The sequence below is a fragment of the Oryx dammah genome, unplaced genomic scaffold (assembly GCF_014754425.2).
Source record: "Oryx dammah isolate SB20612 unplaced genomic scaffold, SCBI_Odam_1.1 HiC_scaffold_12, whole genome shotgun sequence".
Lineage (NCBI taxonomy): Eukaryota > Metazoa > Chordata > Mammalia > Artiodactyla > Bovidae > Oryx > Oryx dammah.
In genome coordinates, this window is record NW_024070196.1 from 54,963,845 (window position 1) to 54,987,620 (window position 23,776).

A 23,776-nucleotide genomic window follows, 5' to 3' on the forward strand; every position below is an offset into this window, starting at 1 on the left:
ATCATTAAAAAGTGTTGGAGAACTCCTGCCCCTGCCCCCGCCCATTGTTGGAGAAAAAGATAACAGAGGTCTTGAGGACAGCAAAGAATGAATCTAATTGGATGTGTCATTCAGTTCAGTTTAGTCGCTCAGTCGTGTCCGACTGTTTGCGACCCCATGAATTGCAGCACACCAGGCCTCCCTGTCTGTCACCAACTCTTGGAGTTCACTCAGACTCATGTCCATTGAGTCAGTGATGCCATCCAGCCATCTCATCCTCTGTCGTCCCCTTCTCCTCCTGCCCCCAATCCCTCCCAGCATCAGAGTCCTTTCCAATGAGTTAACTCTTCACATGAGGTGGCCAAAGTACTGGAGTTTCAGCTTTAGCATCATTCCTTCCAAAGAAATCCCAGGGCTGATCTCCTTCAGAATGGACTGGTTGGATCTCCTTGCAGTCCAAGGGACTCTCAAGAGTCTTCTCCAACACCACAGTTCAAAAGCATCAATTCTTTGGCACTCAGCTTCTTCACAGTCCAACTCTCACATCCATACATGACCACTGTAAAAACCATAGCCTTGACTAGACTGACCTTTGTTGGCAAAGTAATGTCTCTGCTTTTCAATATGCTATCTAGGTTTGTTATAACTTTTCTTCCAAGGAGTAAGCATCTTTTAATTTCATGGCTGCAGTCACCATCTGCAGTGATTTTGGAGCCCCCAAAATAAAGTCTGACACTGTTTCCACTGTTTCCCCATTTATTTGCCATGAAGTGATGGGACCAGATGCCATGATCTTTGTTTTCTGAATGTTGAGCTTTAAGCCAACTTTTTCACTCTCCACTTTCACTTTCATCAAGAGGCTTTTTAGCTCCTCTTCACTTTCTTCCATAAGGGTGGTGTCATCTGCATATCTGAGGTTATTGATATTTCTCCTGGCAGTCTTGATTCCAGCTTGTGTTTCTTCCAGTCCAGCATTTCTCATGATGTACTCTGCACAGAAGTTAAATAAGCAGGGTGACAATACACAGCCCTGATGTACTCCTTTTCCTATTTGGAACCAGTCTGTTGTTCCATGTCCAGTTCTGACTGTTGCTTCCTGACCAGCACACAGATTTCTCAAGAGGATGTGTCATTAGGTCTAGGTAATTCAAGGGAAAAGGTGCTGGAAGGGAAAGTTGTTGGGGTCTAGAGCACGGAGGTTCCAGGCAGTGGAAGCCCATGAATTATTGTTCAAGTATGTTCTGGGGGGCTCCATCTGTGCCCCAAGCTGGATGTATCCACACCCAGAGAATTATAGTCTTGACTAGGTACAGTCTGGAAAGCTTCACGTTGAGTGTTTACACCCTAGTAGGTATTTCACAGGTTGCTCTGTACCGAGACCAAGAGGGAGGGGAAACAAAGTGGCACCGCCGTGTTAGAAGGCTGGTCGAAGTGTGGTCCAGAATTGAGAGAAGGCGTCTCCACAGTGTAATCTTGTGGGGAAACAGAAGTTGCTTACTAAAAACTTGATAGTAAGCAGCCTATAGGAGCATGGCCCTTGAGAAAGGCAAGATTCAGACAAAGTGCACAACTCCATCGAGATCTTGTATCTGTCCCCAGAGAGGAAACCTGCTTAGCTGTGGGCAGCCCAGCCCTAGCATCCTTGAGACTGATCAATTAAAGCATACTTCATCGCTTCTTGGCCTTTTGGCTAGGATAAAATGTAATATCTGTTCTTATCAGATTAAAGCATACTTCACTGATGCTAAAACTTGCATATTCATTTTCTTTGAAGACGCCATAATAAAAACTGATCACCAGCCAAGTCAGCATTACCTGAAAGTGTCTTTATAACTGTTTGGGTAACCAAACATGTCAGATAATTCTTTTTCTACTCAAGTCTGTTGCAAGCTAGATCCAGTTTGTCGTCATTTTGCATTTTGTATACAGTTCTGCTGTCTGGACAAGTTACATCTGACCATTTTCCACTCAGAGGGGTGACAGTGAGGGGGCTTGCCTGAGGCTCCAGGAGATGTTTTCATGGGCTAAATTACTTATGTGTATGTAGTAGCTAGCTCTTCTTACCTGTCCTCTAATTTATTCTCTTGGTTCATTCCCATAAGATCTCTGATACTGGAAATCTTGCTTTTCTTTCTATTACAACCTTTTTCTGTTGGAATTGTTCTCTTTGTAAGAGTCACTCATTGATATTCTTAAAAATTTCTGCTCTTGCATCAGTTGTCACATTTTTGCCATGCCTTCTGTTAATCCATGTCTTCTCTGTTTTGGTTATCACTTCCTTAGAATTTGTCATGTTAACTTTTGTAGACTTGTCTTTTAGAGGTTCCTAGCATCGACCTCTACGAACCGTCACTGTAAAAACGATGATATCAGTCTCAGGTGTTGACACCAGCCCAGCACTCTGAAACTCTTTCTCATAATCCCTTCTGTCAGTCCAGTCTAGGATTTCCCCCCCTTTGAGGTCCAGCCAGGATTTCACTTGTATTTACTTCCCAGCCTCATTACCCACAGCTTTCTTGGGCTACTGTTCCCTGGCTTTTCTAAAGAAGCACTCATCTCCACTCCAGCCCGTGAAGACACCTTTTAACTAACTCTAGAGAAACAATCACCTCCATGACGCACTCCTGCAGGAACACACAAAGCTCACTGTACCCACTTTGGCAACACAAGGTGGCCATCCCTCTGTTTACGCACTCTCCACTTTTCACAGCCTCATCTTGACCTCTGAATGACACAAATAGCCTCCTCTTCACTTATCTTGTAGTTCTGTCTTCATCATGGAGATAAATGCGATCACACTGGTGCCTCAGATTTTAAGGAACTAGAAGACAGCTGATTTGGGGGGATAGTCTTCCTTTTAGATTTAAATGTAGCATCTAATTAATCAGTTGAATACTTTTTTTTTTAAAGATGTGTGACATCATGCTAGATAGAATGAAGTTGAAAATGTCTTTGATTTACTATCATTGAATGCCCACTGTGTTCCAGGCCCAGTTCTGATTCATGATACCGTCACATGATATTTATGTGCTTTTGTCCTGACATATATGTTGTCTGTTATTCCTCTTCTAATTCTGCCACACACAACCTAGGACCAGTGTCTAACCCCCACAGTGATGAGTAAAAGTCATGGAAGTTTCATGAGCTATATCTAAATTCAGGTTTTTGTTTTTAATGTGCCAATTCTTCATGACTAAATTGAGTATTCTGTAGAGTTTCCTGTAGTGGCATATGGCATGAAATAGCCTATTAGGTCTAAGAAATTATCCCCCATCTAAGGTTCTTGTTCATTCATTACTTTCACAATATAGATATGAAACTTTGAATTGGGACAGACAGGTAACTGTTCTAGGTGGTTGGTATGTAATGGTGAACACAGTGTCTTCTTTCCCCTCATGGAGCTTGTGTCCAGTGGGAAAAGCAGATGATCAACACTAGACTGAAATGAGAAAAATCTTTTGCATTTTTAATATTAATGTGGTTTTTTTTTTGTATGCTGGAAAGTTAAAAATTTGAATGGGATAAATGGAGCTCAGTGGGATGTGTTAGAAAGAAGAAGGGTCAAGGGGATGAATCCATTTACCTTTTCTTTTTTTTTTTTAATTTGTGAATGTTTGTGAAGGCAATACACCCTGCCCCCAGCTTCTAATGAATGTCAAGTTTTTAAAAAAGGAGAGGATTTATAGGAGAGAGATAACTGCAGTTCTTAAAATAGCTCTTTGTTTCTGAAAGCCTTGTTCTGCCATCTTATAACTGGGTGGCGGTGGGAGGGAGGCCCTCCAGAACATACTTGTGGAGCCCCTGCCATTAAAGAGAATGTGCCCTGATGTGACCTCAAGCATAGGCTGACTTATTTAAAAAATATATATGGAAGACTTCATCCTGTTTTTTTAGTGGCTTTTATCAACAAACAGATGTTAATATATGACTTCTTATTGGCCATTATTGAATGTAGTGAGCACAGGCAGTGGGGGTGAATTGATGAATGCTCTATCAGGAAATATTAATATAAGTACTCATTAACATATTTTTCAGACAGAACAATCTCTACTTTTAAAGCCTCTTCATTTAACTCAAACATATAGTAGCTTCTTCATGGCCTGTATTATGCCAGGTACTCTCCTTGCAAGAGCTATTTTCTAATTGTTTAATTATATATCTATTCAGCATGTATTTATTGTGTACCTGCTCAGTGCCTGGCACTGTGCAGTGTTCTTAGGTACATTGTATACTTCCATCAGTGTAGGTGCAAATCCAGTGATTTCATTGACCAATGAATACCTTTTTAAAGCAAAAAAAAAATTTTGTATGAGGATCAAAAAAAAAGGGACTTTTTCCAATAGTTATAAGAAAGAGGAGAATTAGCCCCTCTCCCCAACATATGTTTGTGCTTAGTCGCTCAGTTGTGTCCGATTCTTTGCAACCCCATGGACTGCAGCTTGCCAGCCTCCTCTGTCCATGTGGATTCCCCAGGTAAGAATACTGGAGTGGATTGCCATTCTCTTCTCCAGGGGCTCTTCCCCACCCAGGGATCGAACCCAGGCCTCCCGCTTTGCAGGTGGATTCTTTACCACTGAGCCACCAGGGAAGCCTGATACAGATGTGGTCATATACTTGGTAGTCTTCGGCTTATACAGTGTTTTAAAATCTGTCATCCAGATTTTTTTTTAAAATTTTTTTAAAATTTATGTTAGATGTCGTGGGTCTTTGTTGCTATGTATGGGCTTCTCATCGTGTGGCTTCTCTTATTGCTGAGCACAGGCTCGGTTCTTGCAGCCCTCAGGCTTAGTTTGTCTGCAGCATGTGGAATCTTCCCGGAGCAGGGATTGAACCCACGTCCCCTGTGTTGGCAGGCAGACGCTTAACCACTGTGCCACCAGGGAAGTCCATGTCATCCAGATTTTGAGCTAGTTCTCTGTTCTTTCTGATGCTCATATTAGAGGTGCATTGAACCTTCTTGTTCTTTTTCTCCTGTCTCTGTCTCTGTGTATTGCATTCTATATGAGCACTTTTCCAACTGTTGTGTTCTTGCAGATCACCTGGGGATCTTGTTATAATGCAAGTGTTGATTAATCAATCATGGGGTAAGGCCTGTGATTCTTTATTTCTAACCAACTCCCTGATGATGCTGTCAGTCTACAGATCACACCTTGTGAAACATGGTTCCTTGTGATTTCCTCAGGTCCTACTGCTAGTTCACTAATTTTCTCTGTAGCTGTGTCTGTTTAACAGTGAGTTTTAAACTTTAAATTCAGCAATCATATTTTTCATTTTTAGAAGTTCCATTTGGTTCTTTTCAAATGTGCTTTGTCTTTTCTTCAGCATATCTTGTTCTTTTATTAGAATTTTTGCTCATTTATTTTGATAATGAACGAAAATTTATTTTATGGTCCATTTTAGATTGTTCTCTTATCTGCAGTTTTTGGGGGGTTAATTCTCCCATTTCTTGTATCTGCCGCTGCTCCTTCATGGTATTTTGGGTGGTTTCTTTTTCCTTGTTATGTTAGTTATTGATTTTTACTTTTTTTATTGTGAACTCATTTCTAGTTGAGAGAGTATGTGGGGTGTGTGTGTGTGTGTGTATGTATGTTATGTATGGGAATGAAAGAGAGAGAGAAGGAATCTTGCCTTCTAGGTTGTGCCCTGGGTTGTGAATGTTGCCCTACAAATATTTCTCCACTTAATCTGCCAGTACCCTAATGGATCATGGACCAATACTGGTGATAATTTCTTGGCTTATGGTTCTCACACCATGTAGGGTACTGTAAATACAGACACCCTCTCTGGGGCTACAGTTTTAATAGCTGTGCTGTTTCTTTCCCCCTAAAGGGCTCTGGACAAGGGTGAACATCCATCATTTTCCGGTGGGCTGAGAATTTCCAGTTCTCCCAGTTCTCTTTGCTTGAGGCTATGATACTTTTCCCTGCCCAAATGGGGCTCCTGGAAGCCCCTCTTTTCAGCATTTCCCGTTTTAGCCAACCGACTACCTGCCTAAAGGCTGACGTTCTTGGCTTTTCATCTGTCCTGTGAATTTCTCACCTGTTACCAGTGGGGGTATTTCATGTTGACTTCTCCCTCTTATTGAAGCTTCCCTGGCCCTTGATCTAATCTGAACTACACAGGCTAGCCTTGAGCCTGATGGAGTTTAAAGAGGGATCTTATTTCATAGTACAGAATTTCTCAGTTGTAATTGTTTCACAGAGGGTGGCTCCTGCCCCTATATCAATCATACTCCTCACTCAGAAATTCTATTTCAGTCTCCCAAAGATAAATTAGGATATAGTAGAAAGGGAATTAAACTTCTGCTAAGAATGAAATGAAATGATTAACACAAACATGTGTGAGTGTGCCTGTGCCTGTGCAGGAGAGACGCATACTCAACACCGATTCTGCTGTATCCCACTAGCCTTGTAACCATAGGGTCTGCCATAAACATCTGTGTCATGTGGGCGAGAATAATAGCAGGTAGTCTGTATGGAGTGTTTATTATATACAAAAAACTGTGCCAGTAACACTTTATAGAGATGTCTTTCATTTAAACCTCCTAACAGCCCTTTGAGGGAGTTTTCTCTATGTTGAAACTGAGGGTCAGAGAGGTTAAGGGACTTTCTTTCCCAAGGTCACAGTGCTGGTAAGTGGTAGAGCTGGGGTTTGAACCCACTTAGTCAAAGTATGTGCCACCAACCATGATGCTTCCATATTAATACCATCTTCAAATTTCTCTCCATATATTTCCTCAGTCTTTATCTGAGTTTCCTGATTTTGGGATGGGACACTTCTGTCCTCATGAAATATAATTTCCATTAAAAACTGTTTTTTTTTTTTTTTCTTTAAAAAAAGATATTGGGTAATGGAAATCCAATTGGATTTGAGCCCATATTGATGGAAAGTACATATGGGAGGGGGGCTGAAGCATTCAATAATTTTTCTTTCCATCACCTAATTTTTAAAGTATTAGGCAGGTAGGTTCTGACATTACAGGGAAGGTTTAAGTTCTCTGAGAGCTTGGGGGCGTGGAATCATTTTCTGGAAGAGCACATGTGACGCTTTCAGTCTGCTACCACATCTCAGTGCACCTGAAACCCTGAGAATGTCCTTTTTGCGTTTCCTGGGAGCTGCCACACCTCCTCATTCTGGCTTCATCTCCTCCCCGCTCCACATCCCTTCACTGCTCTATCTCCTTCCCGATGCTGCCTGCTGCTTCCCATGTTGTTGTTGTCACTGAGGAACTTTGGAAACAGCCAGATTCTTTGGAGTCTGTAAGTGGAAAACAGACTGCTGCTCCTCTCTGGCACTAAGCTTTGTCTAGAAAACAAGGAGTTAAAAAAGCAGCCTGGTCCAGGGAAGGGCTGTGGCAGCTGTCCTAGGGGGCGCTCTCGAGAGCTCTGGCCGTGACTCATGCTGCTCTGTCGCTCAGATCAGCATTGGCCCCTGCCACGCAGGCAGCCAGGTGGGGTTACTGCCAGAGCACGCCCAGAGCGGGGAGCATGAAGCCTGCACTGCGGGGGATGTGATGCCCAGCTCGCCTGCTCACCCAGCCTGCCTACCACAGACGCTTCAGCCTGCAGCCATGGTAACGCTTCTGGCCGGCTGCACCCCCGGGAGCCCACCACAATGGGCAGCCTCCTGGTGACTGATGGACCAGTGTCCACCTCCCCGACTGAGAGAGCTTAGTAGGTCCGCAGGAGGCGGAGAAGATGTAGGACGTTCCTAGCTGGGAATCATGCCTTAACGAGGTAGGACGCAGCTGTCCATCCACACCGTCAGCGCGCAGGGGTGCCGTACATCACCGGGAAGAACTTTATTTGGCTGGCATTTCATTATGCTGATTAAACTGCAGTGGATTCATGGGGCGTGATCGAGTTGGGAAGGAGGGATAATGAACTTAAAAAAAAAAAAAAAAGTGGTCCATAAGAGCTGCGAGTATACTCATCCGGATATGAATGGGCTAGACTGCAGTGCTATCCTCACGCGAGTTACATACCTCTCAAACCCCCTCTCCTGCCCCTCCTTCCTCTCACTCCGGCTAATCCCCGAAATGTAGAAACTCTATCTTATCCCAATGATTAGCACTAAGTGTGAATGATTTAGATCTGTCTGGAAGAGGAAATAAATAGGTTTAGGTTCATCTGGCATGCCAGCACCAGCCAGCTGATGCTCCATAGCAGCCTTCTGGAAATATCAGCAAGGAGTTCCCCAAGTGCTTTCTTTCTGTTCTACCAAGTGACCTGTTTGAGTTCACCCTTCAGTTTCCCTCAGCAGGAAAGGCAGCCCGTCTGCGGGTTGGTGGCCATGTTGGCAGGGAAGGGGTTAAGCTCTTGTTGCTGTAAGAGCGGAGCAGAGGCTGGGTCTGCCTGTGTGTGAGCGAGATTGAAAGCAGGCGCTGCAGTGCCATCAGGAACGCCGAAGGAGTGAGACGATTTTCTTCTCCGCAACACTGTTGAATCCGTCTGAATTTTTCTCTCCCCCCCACCCCCTTCTTGTTTTTTCTTCAACCAGCTCCTCCCCCCTTCGTTCCCACCCTCAAGTCTGATGATGACACCTCCAATTTTGATGAACCAGAGAAGAATTCGTGGGTTTCATCCTCTCCGTGCCAGCTGAACCCCTCAGGTTTCTCGGGCGAAGAACTGCCGTTTGTGGGGTTTTCGTATAGCAAGGCACTGGGAATTCTTGGTAGATCTGAGTAAGTGAAATTTTGACTTTTCTAAGGGACCTGCATTGATACAAGGCGTAGAGCCCAAAGGTGGTGGTGGTGGTGGTGGTGGCGGCAGCAGGGTGGGGGGAGTGTGGTGGAGGAAAACTGTTAATCAGTCTGCATTTGAAGAGCAATTTACCTGGTTGGGCTTTGGTGGGATAGACTGTTCGTCTTCTCATTTTCCTGTACCTCTTCCTGTTCATAGCATCGTAATTGTCAGCTGGGTACTTTGGGTTAGTTTTTCAGTCTTTGGTCTTCTTTAGAGGGGAGGAGACAGTGGGAGATACCTAGCAGTGCAGATCCTCGGTGAAGGGAGAAATGTACAGGGCTGAGCTGAGCTGTCTATTTATCCATCTGTGTATCCCTCTGTCTCTCAGGTGGGTAGATGGAGGTTGCTATCTTGGCAGTGTTGAAAGAATCCTAAAATCTGTTTTTCATGAGGTAAGGGTTTCCTGATGGGGTTAGCTGAGCTGCAAGTGGCTGTACCAGAGCCCTGACGGAGGGATGGTGCTCAGCTCAGCTCAAAGTCTGCTGCAAGATCCAGGATCTGCTAGCCTCTGAGCCGGCAGAGCACTGGTGGCCAGAGGGAGCCCCGTTACCGTGAGCCACCGGGCGGGCGTGTGATGTAGCCGAGTCATTGATTCACAGAAACTGGGCTTCACGGGGGAAAAAAACAGACCAGGAGACTAGGAAATGGAAGTATAAATATCACTGTCAGCCTCTTGACACGATCGGTCTTTCTCCATTCTTGAAAAAAGCTAATGAAAAATGTGTTAGTCCAGCGCTTGGCAGTTGGAGATGGCGGGAGGGGGTCCCTGGCTTCCAACCTCCTGGATATTTGTCAGAAATGCAGTAGCTTCTGTGGATGTCAGAGCTCAGTGTCTTGCTTCGTTCTCATGATCCGATGGCATGTTGTGTTCAGGGGTGTGAGTTCCCCTGGAAGGTCTTGAACCAGATTGTATTATGCCCCCTGAAGCCCCAGCTCCCTGATTTGGAGGCTCTTGGGGTAATGTTGGGTGATCAGTGGCTGCCCACCTAGAAAACAAGCAGAATTTGATTTTATCTTGGCAGCATTTATTCCCGATTTGTTGTGCTTATAGCTCCGATATCAATTTGAAGGGATGTCATGTGGGTTCTTGGATGGTGTCTCCCCATGGGTGCTATTTTGACAGTAATTGTTCCTGAAAAGATTTCAGACATCTGGGGGGTAACTGGGCACTTGATGAGATGTAGGGTTGTGGGCTGCAGTAGAATTTGAGAGAGCTGTTTGGGTTGAAAGAGACCGAGGTGACCCTTCTTTCCTTCCTCCCTGGGGGCTTGCATTAAAACTCGGGGTTGGATTTTGGTAGTGGTGGCTGTACCTTGCTGGCTAATTTGCTCTGCAGCCCCAAAGCAATCTGGATCATAGGAGAAGAAGCAGAAAGCTCACTAGCTGTTGAATGTGCCATCAGATGGGTTTGAAACGGCCCAGCAGGGCTGGGAGGTTTTGCACTGGCATCGAAGAGCAGGGCAGAATTGGAGGCCTGCTGTTAAAGGATGCATAGTTAGTGGGCAGCTTAACCTTGACACACACAGCGCACTGAAGGTCACCCGTTGGACTGGACAGAGGTTCGTGGAGAGTTCTAGTTCTGGTCACCAGTGGGCTAGCCAGGTCAGAAAGAAAGCTTGCTTGGGGTGCCAACCAGTGATCTGAAAAACCAGGAAGGACTTGAGGGGATGAGATTTCAGGGGCAAAGGCAAAATGATGTGGGGGCTCTCAGGCGTTGCAATTAATCTGAAGCAGTGTGTGATTAATAGCCTATTTTTCAGGAAGACTGTAATTGCATCTTTTTGCTTCTCACAGAAGGCTCGGTTAAGGGAGCTCTCCAACAGGGGCATCTCAGTATTAAGGCCCAGGCACTCGATAAATATTTGTGGATTTCATTTACTCACGATCCTTTCTCTCAGACTGTGTTTATATTGCTCATTGTATTTGAAGATAATGCTGTTTCACCTTTGGTAGTTCAAAATATATCTCTAGAGCATAAAATGAGCTTCCGTCCATGCCCATAACAGATGCTTAAACAAGATCCTCATTAAAGTGTCCATGCAAACAAAACCATGTATTACTTATCTAGACGATGTAATTGAAGTATTCCTGTCGGTGGGTGGGTGGTGTGGATCAGTGCCCTTTCCATGGTGATTTGGGAATGGAATCAGAAGGATTTCCTTTCATCTTCTAATGTGATCTTGCTGTTGGGCTTATTTATTTGGCCAGGGACACTATGGGTGAAACCTACAACATCATTTTAGAAATTCACCCCACCTGTTGGGCATAGGTGACCCTGGATGTATTGGATCATCATCATCAGAAATTCAGAAAAGATGCAGTGCTGACATTACTTAGAAGCCCCTGAAGTTTTGATAACATATAATCGTTAGAAAATTCATTTGGAGGTGGGAGGGGGACATTTTCTGGAGAGGCCATCATTGCCACCAGGGACCTGGGGTTTCTCTGAGATTTTCTTCTCCCTCCATCCCTGTCTCAGCATCACAGGTATTTGTTTGCACACGTTGGTTACCTGTGCTGTCACTCACTCTTCACACCACTGGGGAAACTGCAGATGCTGCTGTACTGCATTGGGAAGAGTTGACCCCAGAGCTCTCGCCACTAAACTGAATGAAATGTTCAGAGGTGGAGCTGAATGAAAGAGGAATTCTCACAGAGGCTCTGGCAGTCAGAGGGATTTTAATTATTGTGATTGCTCATCACTTTTTAGGATCCTTTTTTGGGACCCCAAACTATTTTTAAGCCAGCCACTGAATGCATCATTTTAGGTTTAACAAGAATCTTTTTTCCCCCCTAAGATTTATTCATTTAGTTTTGGCTGTGGTGGGGTCTTTGTTGCCGCACTCGGGCTTTCTCTGGTTGAGGTGAGCGGGGGCTGTTCTTCATTGTCGTGTGTGGGCTTCTCATTGTGGTGTCTTCTCTGGTTGCAGAGCATGGGCTCTCGGCACTCAGGCTTCAGTAGTTGTGGCTTGTGAGCTCTAGAGTGCTGGCTCAGTAGTTGTGGCACACAGGCTTAGCTGCTCCATGGTATGTGGCATCTTCCCGGACCAGGAATTGAACATGTGTCCCTTGCATTGCAAGGCGGATTCTTAACCACTGGACCACCAGGGAAGCCCTGAAGTTTACTAAAAATCTTGATCTCAGCATTCCGAGTCTGAGCGGTAGTGGTAGTTCCTTGCACTTGAGTTGGAGGGAGTGGGAGAGATCCTACAAACTAGGTCTGATTGTCTCTAGGGTGGAATGATGACAAAGTTCATGCTGAAGAGTGTGTGTCTGGTGCCTCTTTCTTTTTAACCAACAATAACCCAAACCAAACCCCCAAGCTCTGAGTGCCTGGGTTGTTTCTCTGAGCCTCTGTTTGCCTGAATTTTGCAATGGAGGGGTAGTAACAGAAATCAGTGTGTTACGGGTTTAAAAATATAATGGATCTCAGCTCCCCTCCCTCCTCTGTCAGCATAGAGCGTTTTCTTTTTAGGTCCCTCTCCTTCTTCCTGGAAGCAATGCATTTCTGCAAACCTTTAGTATAAACTCTAGAAGGAAAAAGCCAGTTGGTTTTACATTTTGTGTTAGTTTTTGCACATGCTGGTTTTATGCTTTTGGAGAAGTTGGAAATCTTAGAGGACCAATGGGATCTAGATGAGACTGGAATCCGTGGGATGACAGTGTCTGAATAGGCTATTTTTAGGATGGGGGCTTTCTCTTTTGGTTCAGGGCTTTTTCCTTTCCTTTTGAGTGGATCTGAAAATTTATTCTTGGAACCAGCTATCCAAATACTGTGGAAGGGTGAAAAATGGCTTCCACCAGTGCCTTTCTGGATTTTCAGAGAGCCAATTTGGGGTGCCTCTTGCTTGCTCTACTGGGGCCTCTTTCATGTCACTTTCTTCAACTGAAAATGAGATACCTGCCTCTTAGGGATGTTGGGAGGATGGTATGAAATAGGTAAAGTACTTAATCTAGTCCCCGGCTCATGGATAAGTCACACTGAATGTCCACTGTTATTTTTATTACTACTACCCTAGTGTCTGTATGAAAGATGTCCTGTATACGTGAAGCTATGAGAGGAACTCAGCAATAATTATCATAGTCCAAAGTCATGCCAGACCAGAAACCCAGCTTCCCAGGCCCTGAGAACTTTCTGCTAGAGATGCTTGAACATCCTGATCCACCACAAATTGATATGCAGCTCCCATATGCCTCCAGGTTAAAGGTGGCTTTTGCGGTGGAGTGGTGTGGGCCAGAATTTGAAGGCCCAGCCCCAGAATGGGTTCCTTCCCATCCATTTGAACAAGTCAGAGCATACATGTGTGGAATACTTCATGGGACACAGGACAAACACCTTGACTGAGAATATGCAAGCACTGGATGTTGAAGTACTTTAGGAGCATTAGGACGGTAAGGCAAAAAGTCTTAATGTGGAAGCCACTTAATGGGTAATGCCGATTCCCAGTTTTTGCCAAAGTCCAGTGATGATCTTTGTTGGAATGTTGGTTTCCCCATATGGGCTGTGATCTGAAAGGCAAGGCTGGGGCTTATTCATCCTGGTTTTCCTAGAGCACAAGATAGTATAGACTCTCAGAAAATAGGTGTGTTGGAATTGACTTTACAAGCAGACTAATGGAAGGTAGAGTATTTGCGTCAGCTTCTTAAAAGACAGTGTATTGGGGTGAGTGGGGAGGTACATGGAGAGAATTTCCGTTGGTCAGGGAGATAAGAGTCACTCGTCCTTGCAGGGTACCGACTCTGTGCCAGGCTCTGCTCCAATCACTTTACATAGGCTAACTCACTTAAACTATACAACAGCTCCCGAGGAAGGCACCATCATCATTTCCATTTTACGCGTGAGGAAACTGAGACATGGAAAGAGATTGAGCAACTCACTAAAGGTCATGTAGCTCTCGGTGGCTCAGCCGAGACTTGAACCCAGGCAGGGTGGCTCTAGGGTCTCTTAGCCACTGTGCTAGTCTGCCAAATAAATGCAGTACATGAGAAATAGGGACAGAGGTATGGGGTCCCCAGGTTCACATGCTTGTCAGAAGCAGATGCCTGTCGTGGGTAGTGACTGAACGGTGGCGGTGGGACAGGGTGCGATGAGAACTGATGGGCTCTCAGTTTCTGAGAGTTTGTCAAGTAGGTAGGCTGCATAGCTCTTGGATGTTCATGACTTCTTCCTCTTTTCATTTAGAGGCTCTCGCCTGGCGCGCGCGCGCGCGCGCGCGCGTGTGTGTGTGTGTGTGTGTGCATGAACACATGCACACACATTCTCTCCCTGAGAGTTCTTATTTGCTTGAGTGTAAGCTCTGTGAGCATAGGCTACTGGTTCAACCTTCCCCTCCACTCTCCCTTAGGGTGGATCACAGACAAGCTGCTCAGAAAGCATTGTGGGTGAATCGATCCAAATCATTTTTAGGGTAGCCGCTCTCAGTTTGTTGATGACTCTGTGATCCATGCCTGTTCACATCTACATTTTGTATTTCACTGCCTCCTGCTATCCATTTTGGGAAGAGTTATTCCAGAAGATGGCCTGAGCTCTCCAATCAGTCCTACTTACTTTTTACTAAAATACTTGGTGAGGGGGGCCCTTCCCTTAAAAACTTTGTTCCTTCCCACCTCTGTCATTGCACTTGCTTCCTCCCCATGGCAGACAGCCTTACCTGTGTTTTGATTGTTTGAACAGTAGCAGAATCTGCTCTGGTTCGTGAAGGCTTGCATCATCTGTACCTCCCAAATCAGTTACAGAACCCTCCCTAGCTTCCACCCATGGAACTGCCATGGACACGGACAGTGCTCTGTGCTGTTTCCACTCTTCTGTCCTCTCGGCCAGGTGCCTAACCCTTGCCTCCATGTTATTGTGTTGGGTTTTCTCCTCTTGCTTAATTTCTTCTCTCTCTTAGTCAAGCACATCTTGTTCTTGCCTTATTCTGTTCTCTATTTAGACTGTGCGTGCCTGCCTCGCAAGCCTGGCAGGACCATTCTGCCGCCTTCTCATTTGTCTTAAAGATACCTTTAGGAAATCCAATCCAAATGATCCCAGCCCAGTCCCGAAGATTAGACTCCAGAAGATGTGTCGAATGCATTTTTTTGCTGGCCTACACATACTGATTTGCATGGTTGCCTCGGATCCCTTAAGAAGACAGTAATTGACTAAATGGTGCTGTATGTTCCCAATCCCAGTGCCAGTTTGGCAACTGTCCCTTCTCCTAAGAGAATTTCTCTTGCTTCTCTCTGTTTTATTTGTCTTGCGCCTCCTGACCTCTCTCACCTTCCTTTCTCTGACAGGCTTCCTGAAAGAATAGCCTACACTCAATGCCTCTTTTCCAACCTCTCCACCTTTATGGAAATCACTGTTCTACCAACCACTGAATTTAGTGGTTTCTGCCCCTCTCCCCACGTAATGCCATTAGTTGGCTCATGTGTCTGAAACTTTCTTCCCTTTTGCATTATGGGAACTTGGTTTTCCCTTCCTTCCACTTCACTGCCCTTCTCACTCTTCCATGGCTGTTTCAGGCCCTTGAAATGTTGCATTGTCCCCTAAACTCCACCTTCATTGTCTTTTTCGCCTGTTCTGGATGATCTCACTCAGTCCTCTGGCTGTAACTCTCTCCTGCCCATGGACTTCCTCCACTTGTGCCCTATTCATCACCACCAGGATGTCCTACTAGCATCTCAACATCCTTGTCGCCAACAGACTCACTTGCTCACTCAGTAAGCCACTTGGCAGCAGTTTTGTTTTCCTCATCTCATTTAAGAAACTACCACTTTTTCTACCTTTCTAGGCAAGAAAACTGAGTCATCTTAAACTGTTTTTCATCTCCCCCACCGTCTCATCTATTGCCAAGTTTTTAAAGTTGCACCTCTTGCGTATATGCCCTTTTTTCTGTCCTCACCGCCACCACTCATTGAGTTTTGCTTGGACCATTGCAGTAGCCTCCTGACTGATTCATCTGCCTCTGGTTTTCCCTGGTCTAATCTATCCTCTACAGAGGGTGGAATTCTCCCAAAGCACAAGTTGGATGATGTCATTCTCCCGCTCAGACCTTGTAGCATCACTATGTGCACAGAATTAATGACCACTCCCGAACTTGGCATTCTATGCCTGGTGTGCCAAGACCCCAGCCTGCCTTCTCACTCACCCCTTTTTGTACACTATTTTGGCCAAGCTCCTCAACCCTCATTGAGCATGGGGACCATGTCTTCCATCCTTTGCATGAAATAGGACCTTGCCTCTGGCAGGCCTTCAATGAACATTTGTCAAATGAAATTAAAAGTGGTCAAGGATTATGCCAATTCTTCTGCACAGGGTATACAGCTGCTCATGGAAGCTGTCATCTGTTGTGTGCCCAGAACTGTGCTGAATGGCTCTTCACGTTTATTTCATTAAGTCCTCACAATCTCACTGTAACTGTGTGAGGTGGCTGTATTATTCCCATCCTACAGAGGAGGACACCAAGGCTCAGCAAGATTTTGTAGGTAGTTACAGATCTGAGACTTAGACACACAGGCTGTACCACTACACTGCCCTGCCTCTAACAACCCTGGCCTTGTTAGATTGTGTGGGATCAATGGATTAGCCTAATAATAAAGGTGAAAGAGTTGACTTTACTGAGAATTCAGTGTACCAGACATTCTTCTAAGGGGTCGACAAACATTTTCGTTTAATTCCAGCAGTAACCCATAATTTTACAGAGAAGGAAACTGACCAAGAAGCTTGGATTACTACTCAAGTTCACTTGCCATGCGTGTGGCAGAGGATGGCCATCTCTCCCAGCTGTAACTTTAGAGCTAATATAAGCAGTGTCTGTTTGTTTATTTGTTTTGGCTGCACTGGCTCTCTGTCGCTCCCTGGGCTTTTCTCTAGTTGGTCTGCTCTGCAGTTGTAGTGCTTGGGCTTCTCATCGCCGTTGCTGCTTTTGTTGTGGAGCACAGGCTTAGTTGTTCTGAGGCACGTGGGATCTTCCTGGACCAAGGATGGAATCTGTGTCCCCTGTGTTGGCAGGTGTATTCTTTACTACTGAGCCAGCAGAGGAGGCTAGCATTCTTTGTTTTGCAGGACGTACCGTTGCACACTTGTTGCAAGTCTAGGCTTTGGGGTCAGGTGGATATAGACTCTACCCGCTCCCCCCGCCCCACTAGCTGTGTGAACAAGGCATTTAACCTCTTAGCTTCAGTTCTTCCTTCTGTAGAAAGTGGGGGTTATTGTTGCCTGTGTGCTCGGTTTGTGGTGGGGTCACTCAGAGCGTATAGTGTTAGTGCCAGGAGCACAGTGAGTGGTCATTTCATGTTTGCTGTTTTTAGTTAGGGGTGAAGATGGGCCCATGGGTGCTTTGGATTCTCTTCTCTTCCTCGCTTCTCTTTATGAAGACATCTTGCTGGTTTCTGCCCATTGAGACAATCAGGCTCCATAGGGGTGCCTGACAGATGTCCTGATATCTCCGTCCAAGTTTTTACTCAGAATGGAGCCCGTGATGTATTAGTTAAACCTGTACCCTTTGTAAAACACACCCCAGGCTCCTGATAGGACCTACTCCCCTTAGGGTCTGGAACTTGGTGCTGGGGGAGATGGACGTGCACTGTGTTCAGCCTGGGGGTCACTCAGTCCTGCTCCTACAGTGCTAGAGCGTCCCCTGGATGGGACAGAGCATGTATGCTTATGACGTTGTTGTCCCAGAACCAATGCTGAGCACCTCCCGTGCAAGGACCAGAGAGCTTTCCCAAGCCAGTGTTGATTTGATGCATTTCTTATTTTGGGTTTCTTTGTCCCACTGAGACCTTTAAACTGAGACCGCCCAGGGCACAGAATTGCTTGACACATCTTTCATTCATTTGTTTATTTGTTCATTCAGCAAATAGATAGTTCTAAGCCTGTGGCATGGCTGAGCAAGACAGATAAGGTCCCTGCCTTCACAAAGCTAACATTCTGTGCAGGGAGACAGAGAGAGGATAAGTAAGCTCATGGATAAGAAAGTTTTCAGATGGTTGGGAGTGCTGTGAAGAAATCTGAACCTGGGTGGGGAATGGCTAGGAACCAGCACTTTTGTCTCCGAGGCCGGGACAAGCTTGTGGGTGTCCAGTGAACAGCAAGCTTGCTGGAGTAGCCAGAGCTTCACCATACATGGGGCATGTGGTCTGAGAAGAGATAGGCAGGGTCTTTGGTTTTGGATCTTGCTGTGTTTGTGATGAGCAGGAAACCTTTGCAGGACTTTGAGTCGGTATGTGGAGGATCTGGTTCTCATTGTGCAGAGGGGCCCTCTGATCATTATTTGGTGGATAGGAAGATGAGCAGAGTTGGCTTCAGGGAGAAGAGTTAGATTACTGCAGCCATCCAGGCAGGAGGTGGTAGCATGCCAGTGAAATTAACCTGCAGAGCTAGGCACTGGCTTAGAGATGGGGACCATATTAGAAATCATATAACTATGCTTTTATTAATGACACAAATTTTAATAAATGATTCCAAAGCATATGCTGGAATTCAACTGGAGACCACTGCTTTGTGTATGTGTGTGTGTATGGGGTGTGTGTGGGGGTTGGCAAGGGGGTTTGGCAAGCCCCAAAGGTAGCTAAATTCAGAAGCAGCTTTTTAGGAGAGTGGTATTTTGGGGGTAGTAGTTCCCCCTTACCTGCTGAGAATACATTCCAAGACCCCCAGTGGGCACTTGAAACAGCATATAGTACTGAACCCTATCTATATGCTTTCCCCCCTGTATATACATACATACCTATGATGAAGTTTACTTTATAAATTAGGCACAGTAAGAGAATATCAGAATTGCCACATCACTACTCTTGGGCCTTGGGGCCATTACTAAGTATAATAAGGTTTACTTGTACACAAGCACTGTGATGTTTCGGCAGTTGATCCCATAGCCGAGTCAGCTAGCGGGTAGCGTATATAGCATGGATTGACTGGATAAAGGGATGAATCACATCCTGGGCGGGACAGAGCACTGCTCATCTCAGTGCTCAGTTGAAAGTTTATAAATTGTTTATTTCTAGAATTTTCCACTTAATATTTTTGGGCCACAGTCGACCATGGGTAACTGAATCCATGGATTGGGTTGAGGCAGGGAATGTTGTATTTCTAAGTGTTCATGTTGGACACCAGTGTGTATTTTAAAATGAGCTTTTAAAGTTAGTTCATAAATTTCAGAATGCTCAATCTTAAAAGCCAATACATTTTTGGAACAGAATGCTGATGAGTGTTTTATTTTTTGCACCATATTGCATCTTGCGCTCACATGTATTTTTAGTGCCTTTGGCCACAATGAAGGTAGAGCCCATGGCTGAGTTAATTTTGATTCCCTCGTTTTAGCCTCCACTATCCATTCTTGGTTATCTCAAGGATATCTGTGATTTGTGATCTGTGATTTGGAGGCATGTCTTGTAGACTTGAGGTCATCTTCCCAAGGAAATAAATGGATGGCTTGGTGTTTAAACATGATCTTAATTATTACTGTAGTGATTAGAGAGAACTCAACACATACACTTCTTTTTAGGTTGGAAGTACAGATTGTATTTTTTGATATGAAGTTTTATTTTGATAGTTTATTAAGAAAAAAATATATTTGTGTGTGTTATGGGAGTTATTTATAGACATCAAGAAAACTGCATTTTGCCATTTTCCTTAAATGTTGAGGTTACATGTAAAAGCAATTTTTAGGTCACATCAAACACATCTTAAGAAAATATTCTCTCTGCTGCAGCAATAATGACCAAGCCCAACCTTCCCTCTGTGTCATACACCACTACCTCTATTAATACTCCTTGGGTCTCTATAATTACAAAGCAGATGTGTATATTGGGAAGAGATGTTGATTTCAGAGTAAATTTTTCTAGAAAATAGAATCTGGAAAAAAAAGGAAAACCCAAACTTGGCTTCGTGCTTGAAGAGACAGCACTGCTGTGTGTGGGTGGGTGGCTGCATGCACCCTCTGCTCAGAAGTGCCTTTTCTCTCCATGGGGACAACTGGCTGTGTATCAGAGATGTGGCCAGGAGGAGTAGGCAAGCAATGTGTGGGCAGGATGCATGTTCTTTTATTAGCATCGAGCCTAGAGCATGAACCAACCTGGGCCTCTAAAGTCTGTATTGTTTCCTGTTTAATTACCCCACCCTCACTGCCCCACCCCCACCCCCGAGCCACCAAATGATGGAGGAAGAGTTGCTCTTGTACGTGAAATGAACCCTTTCTGGGAGGTGGCTTTGGACTGCCCTGGGATATGGATGTTCTTGGGTTCCTAAGCTGTCCTGGGCTTGGAGTCACCCTCCCAGCATTGCATGAAGCTAGTCATGGGTAGAAGTTACCTTCCCTTGCATGGTCCATTTCCCTGTCTTCTTTGACTTCACTCCTCTGGGTCTCTGTGGCAGTTTTCTTCAGTTTGCCAAGGCCATCCAGCCAACAAGCAGCAGAGTTGAGATTCCCATGACTTGTAGAACCCAATTTTGAACCAACACCCAGCTCTTCTGACATTCACCTGCACTCCTATCATCAGAATGTGGTTAGTAGGAGAACGTAGAGGCCACAGGGTTAGCTGTTCCTTGGCCTCGGTGCCAAAGGATACTAATAATACTCTCCTTAGAGGATTGTTGGAGAAGGCAATGGCACCTCACTCCAGTACTCTTGCCTGGAAAATCCCATGGATGGAGGAGCCTGGTAGGCTGCAGTCCATGGGGTCCTGAAGAGTCGGACACTTACTGAGTGACTTCCCTTTCACTTTTCACTTTCATGCATTGGAGAAGGAAATGGCAACCCACTCCAGTGTTCTTGCCTGGAGAATCCCAGGGACGGTGGAGCCTTGTGGGCTGCCATCTGTGGGGTCGCACAGAGTCGGACACGACTGAAGCGACTGAGCAGCAGCAGTAGAGGATTTTTGGGAGGATTCAGTTCCGTCACCCATAAAGAACCAAACACAGTGCCTGATGTAGGGCTCAGTAAGTGGGCATTATTATTGATGACAAAGGTGGTGGCATTAATTTTCTCTCCTACACGCCTACTTCTTTGAGGACAGGAACTGTGACTTCCTAACTGGATAGCCTTCACAGAAGAGTTTTGCAGCTTGGCACTGTTGACATGTTGGGCCAGATCATTCTTTTTGTGGGGAGTAGTCATGTGTGTTGTAGAATGGTTGCGCAGCATCTCTGGCCTCTACCCACTTGATGTTAATAGCACTCCCATCCCTAGTCATGAAAATCAAAGTCTCCAGACATTAGCACGTGTCCTGTTGGAGGCAAAATTGCCCAGTTGAGAACCACTGGTCTGCACAGGATCACAGGACTTTTATGTTCTCCCTTATATATATATATATATAAGGGATATGTGTGTATATATATATCCTTTCTATTTTACACTTCTATAAGGTGGTCAGAAAATACAGGCATACCTTGGAGATATGGCAGTATTACCTGCAGTAAGGTGAATATTGCAATAAAACAGGTCACACAAATTTTTTGGTTTCCCATTGCATATAAAAAGTTATGTTACGGTATACCATAGTCTTTTAAGTGTGCAATAGCATTATGTCTAAACAGTCTACATCCCTTAATTAAAAAATACTTTATTACTAAAAAATGCTAACCATTGTATAAACCTTCTGTGGGCCATAACCTTCTTGCTGGTGCAGGGTCTTGCCTCCATGCTGATGGCTTGACTGATCAGGGTCATGTTTGCTGAAGGCTGGGGTGGCTGTGGCAGTTTTTAAAAATAAGATGACAGTGAAGTTTGCTACAGTGATTGACTCTTCCTTTCAAAGATGATTTCTGTGTAGCATGCAGTGCTATTTGATAGCATTTTACCCATGGTAGAAGTTCTTCCAAACTTGGAGTTAATCCTCTGAAACCCTGCTGCTGCTTTTTCAACTAACTTTATGTAATATTCTAAATCCTGTGTTGTCATTTCAACAGTCTTCACAGCATCTTCACCAGGAGTAGATTCCACCTCAAGAAGTCACTTTCTTTGCTTATCCATAAGAAGCTGCTCCTAATCTGTTAAAGTTTTGTTGTGAGATTCCAGCAATTGAGACACCTCTACAGTCTCTCCTTCTAATTCTAGTTCTCTTGCTGTCTCCATCACATCTGCAGTTATTTCCTCCACTGGAGTCTTGAACCTCTCAATGTCATTCATGAGGATTGGAATCGGCTCATGAAACTGATTGCTCATGTTGATATTTTGATTTCTTCCCATGAATCACAAATGTTCTTAATGGCATCTATTAATAGAATGATGAATCCTTTCCAGAAGATTTTCAATTCACGTTGCCCAGACCCATCAGAGGCATTGGTATCTATGGAATAGATATAGAATCACTATCTAAAACCATGTGTAAACAGATGTGCTGTCATTCCAGCTTTGTTGTTCTAGAGAGCACAGGCAGAGTAGATTTATTTTTTAATTTTTAAAATTTTTATTGGAATATAGCTGCTTTACAATGTTGTGTTACTTTTTGCTGTACAGCAAAGGGAATCAGCTCTAGGTATACATATATCCGCTCTTTTTTGGATTTCCTTCCCATTTAGGTCACCACAGAGCTTTGAGTAGAGTTCCCTGAGCTATACAGTATGTTCTAGTTAGTTATCTATTTTATATATAGTATCAGCAAAGAGTAGATTCAGCATGATTCTTAAAGGCTCCGGGATTTTTGGAATGAGAAATGAGCATTGGCTTCAAGTCACCAGCTACTTCAAACCCTAACAAGAGAGCCGGCCCATCCTTTGGAGCTAGGCATTGGCTTCTCCTCTCTAGCTATGAAAGTCCTAGATGGTATTTTCTTCCAGTATAAGGCTGCTTGTCTACATTGAAAATCTGTTGTTGGTTATTATTTTAAGTTAATTATTTTAGCTTGATCTTCTGGATAACTTGCTGCAACTTCTATATCAGCCCTTGTGGCTTCACCTTGTAGTTTTGTTATGGAGACACGACTTTTTTCCTTAAACCTCATGACAACCTCTCTTAGCTTTAGACTTTTCATCTGCAGCTTCCTCACCTCTCTTAGCTTCACAGAATTGAAGAGAGGGCCTTGCTCTGGATTAGGCTTGGACTTAATTAAGGGAGTGCTGTGGCTGGTTTAATTTATCTGGACTGTTAAAAGTTTCTTCACATCAGCAGGAAGGCTATTTTGCTTTCTTATTATTCATGTGTTCACTGAAGGAGCACTTTTAATTTCCTTCAAGAACTTTTCCTTTGCATTAACACCTTGGCTAACTGTGTTCAAGAAGCTTAGCTTTCAGCCAGTCTCAGATTTTAACATTCCTTTCTCATGGAGCTTAATCATTTCTAGCTTAAAAAAAAATTTTTTTTTAATTGGAGGAATAATTGTTTTACAAGATTGTGATGGTTTCTGCCGTACATCAACATGATTCTGCTGTAGATATACATATGTCCCCTCCCTCTTGAACCTACCTCCCACCTCCTTCCCCATCTCACCCCTCTAGGTTGTCACAGAGCACTGGCTTTGGGATCCCCATGTCATATAGCAAATTCCCACTGGCTATTAGATTTACATATGGTAATGTATATGTTGACTCATTGGAAAAGACTCTGATGCTGGGAGGGATTGGGGGCAGGAGGAGAAGGGGACGACAGAGGATGAGATGGCTGGATGGCATCACCGACTCAATGGACATGAGTTTGAGTCAACTCCGGGAGTTAGTGATGGACAGGGAGGCCTGGCGTGCTGCAATTCATGGGTTTGCAAAGAGTCGGACACGACTGAGTGACTGAACTGAACTGAACTGAATGTATACGTTTCAATGCTATTCTCTCAATCATCCCACTCTCTCCTTCCCCGACTGTGTCCAAAAGTCTGTTCTTTATGTCTGCATCTTCAAGTGAGAGAGCTGTGATGCTTCCTCTCACTTGACCACTTAAAGGCCCTTGTAGGGTTATTCATTGGGCTAATTTTAGTATTGTGACTCAGGGAATAGGGAGGCCCTAGGAGAGGGACAATGGCACCCCACCCCAGTACTGTTACCTGGAAATTCCCATGGATGGAGGAGCCTGGCAGGCTGCAGTCCATGGGGTCTTGAAGAGTCGGACACGACTGAACGCCTTCACTTTCACTTTTCA

At 44.6% G+C, this 23,776-nt stretch overlaps 1 protein-coding gene and 1 pseudogene across 5 annotated transcripts in view; both read left to right on the top strand.

Annotated features, from left to right (window-relative positions):
* CIT (citron rho-interacting serine/threonine kinase) overlaps positions 1-23,776 on the top strand; it is a 171,882-nt gene that overhangs the window by 60,950 nt on the left and 87,156 nt on the right. For 4 of the 5 annotated variants that reach the window (XM_040250781.1, XM_040250783.1, XM_040250782.1 and 1 more), the window contains exon 10: positions 8,479-8,662. In XM_040250781.1, the coding sequence (XP_040106715.1) occupies positions 8,479-8,662 (184 nt within the window). Of the gene's footprint in view, positions 1-7,394; positions 7,716-8,478; positions 8,663-23,776 lie in introns of those variants that run through there. The other variant, XM_040250786.1, reaches the window with a different exon arrangement.
* LOC120871652 lies at positions 1,650-1,830 on the top strand (annotated as a pseudogene).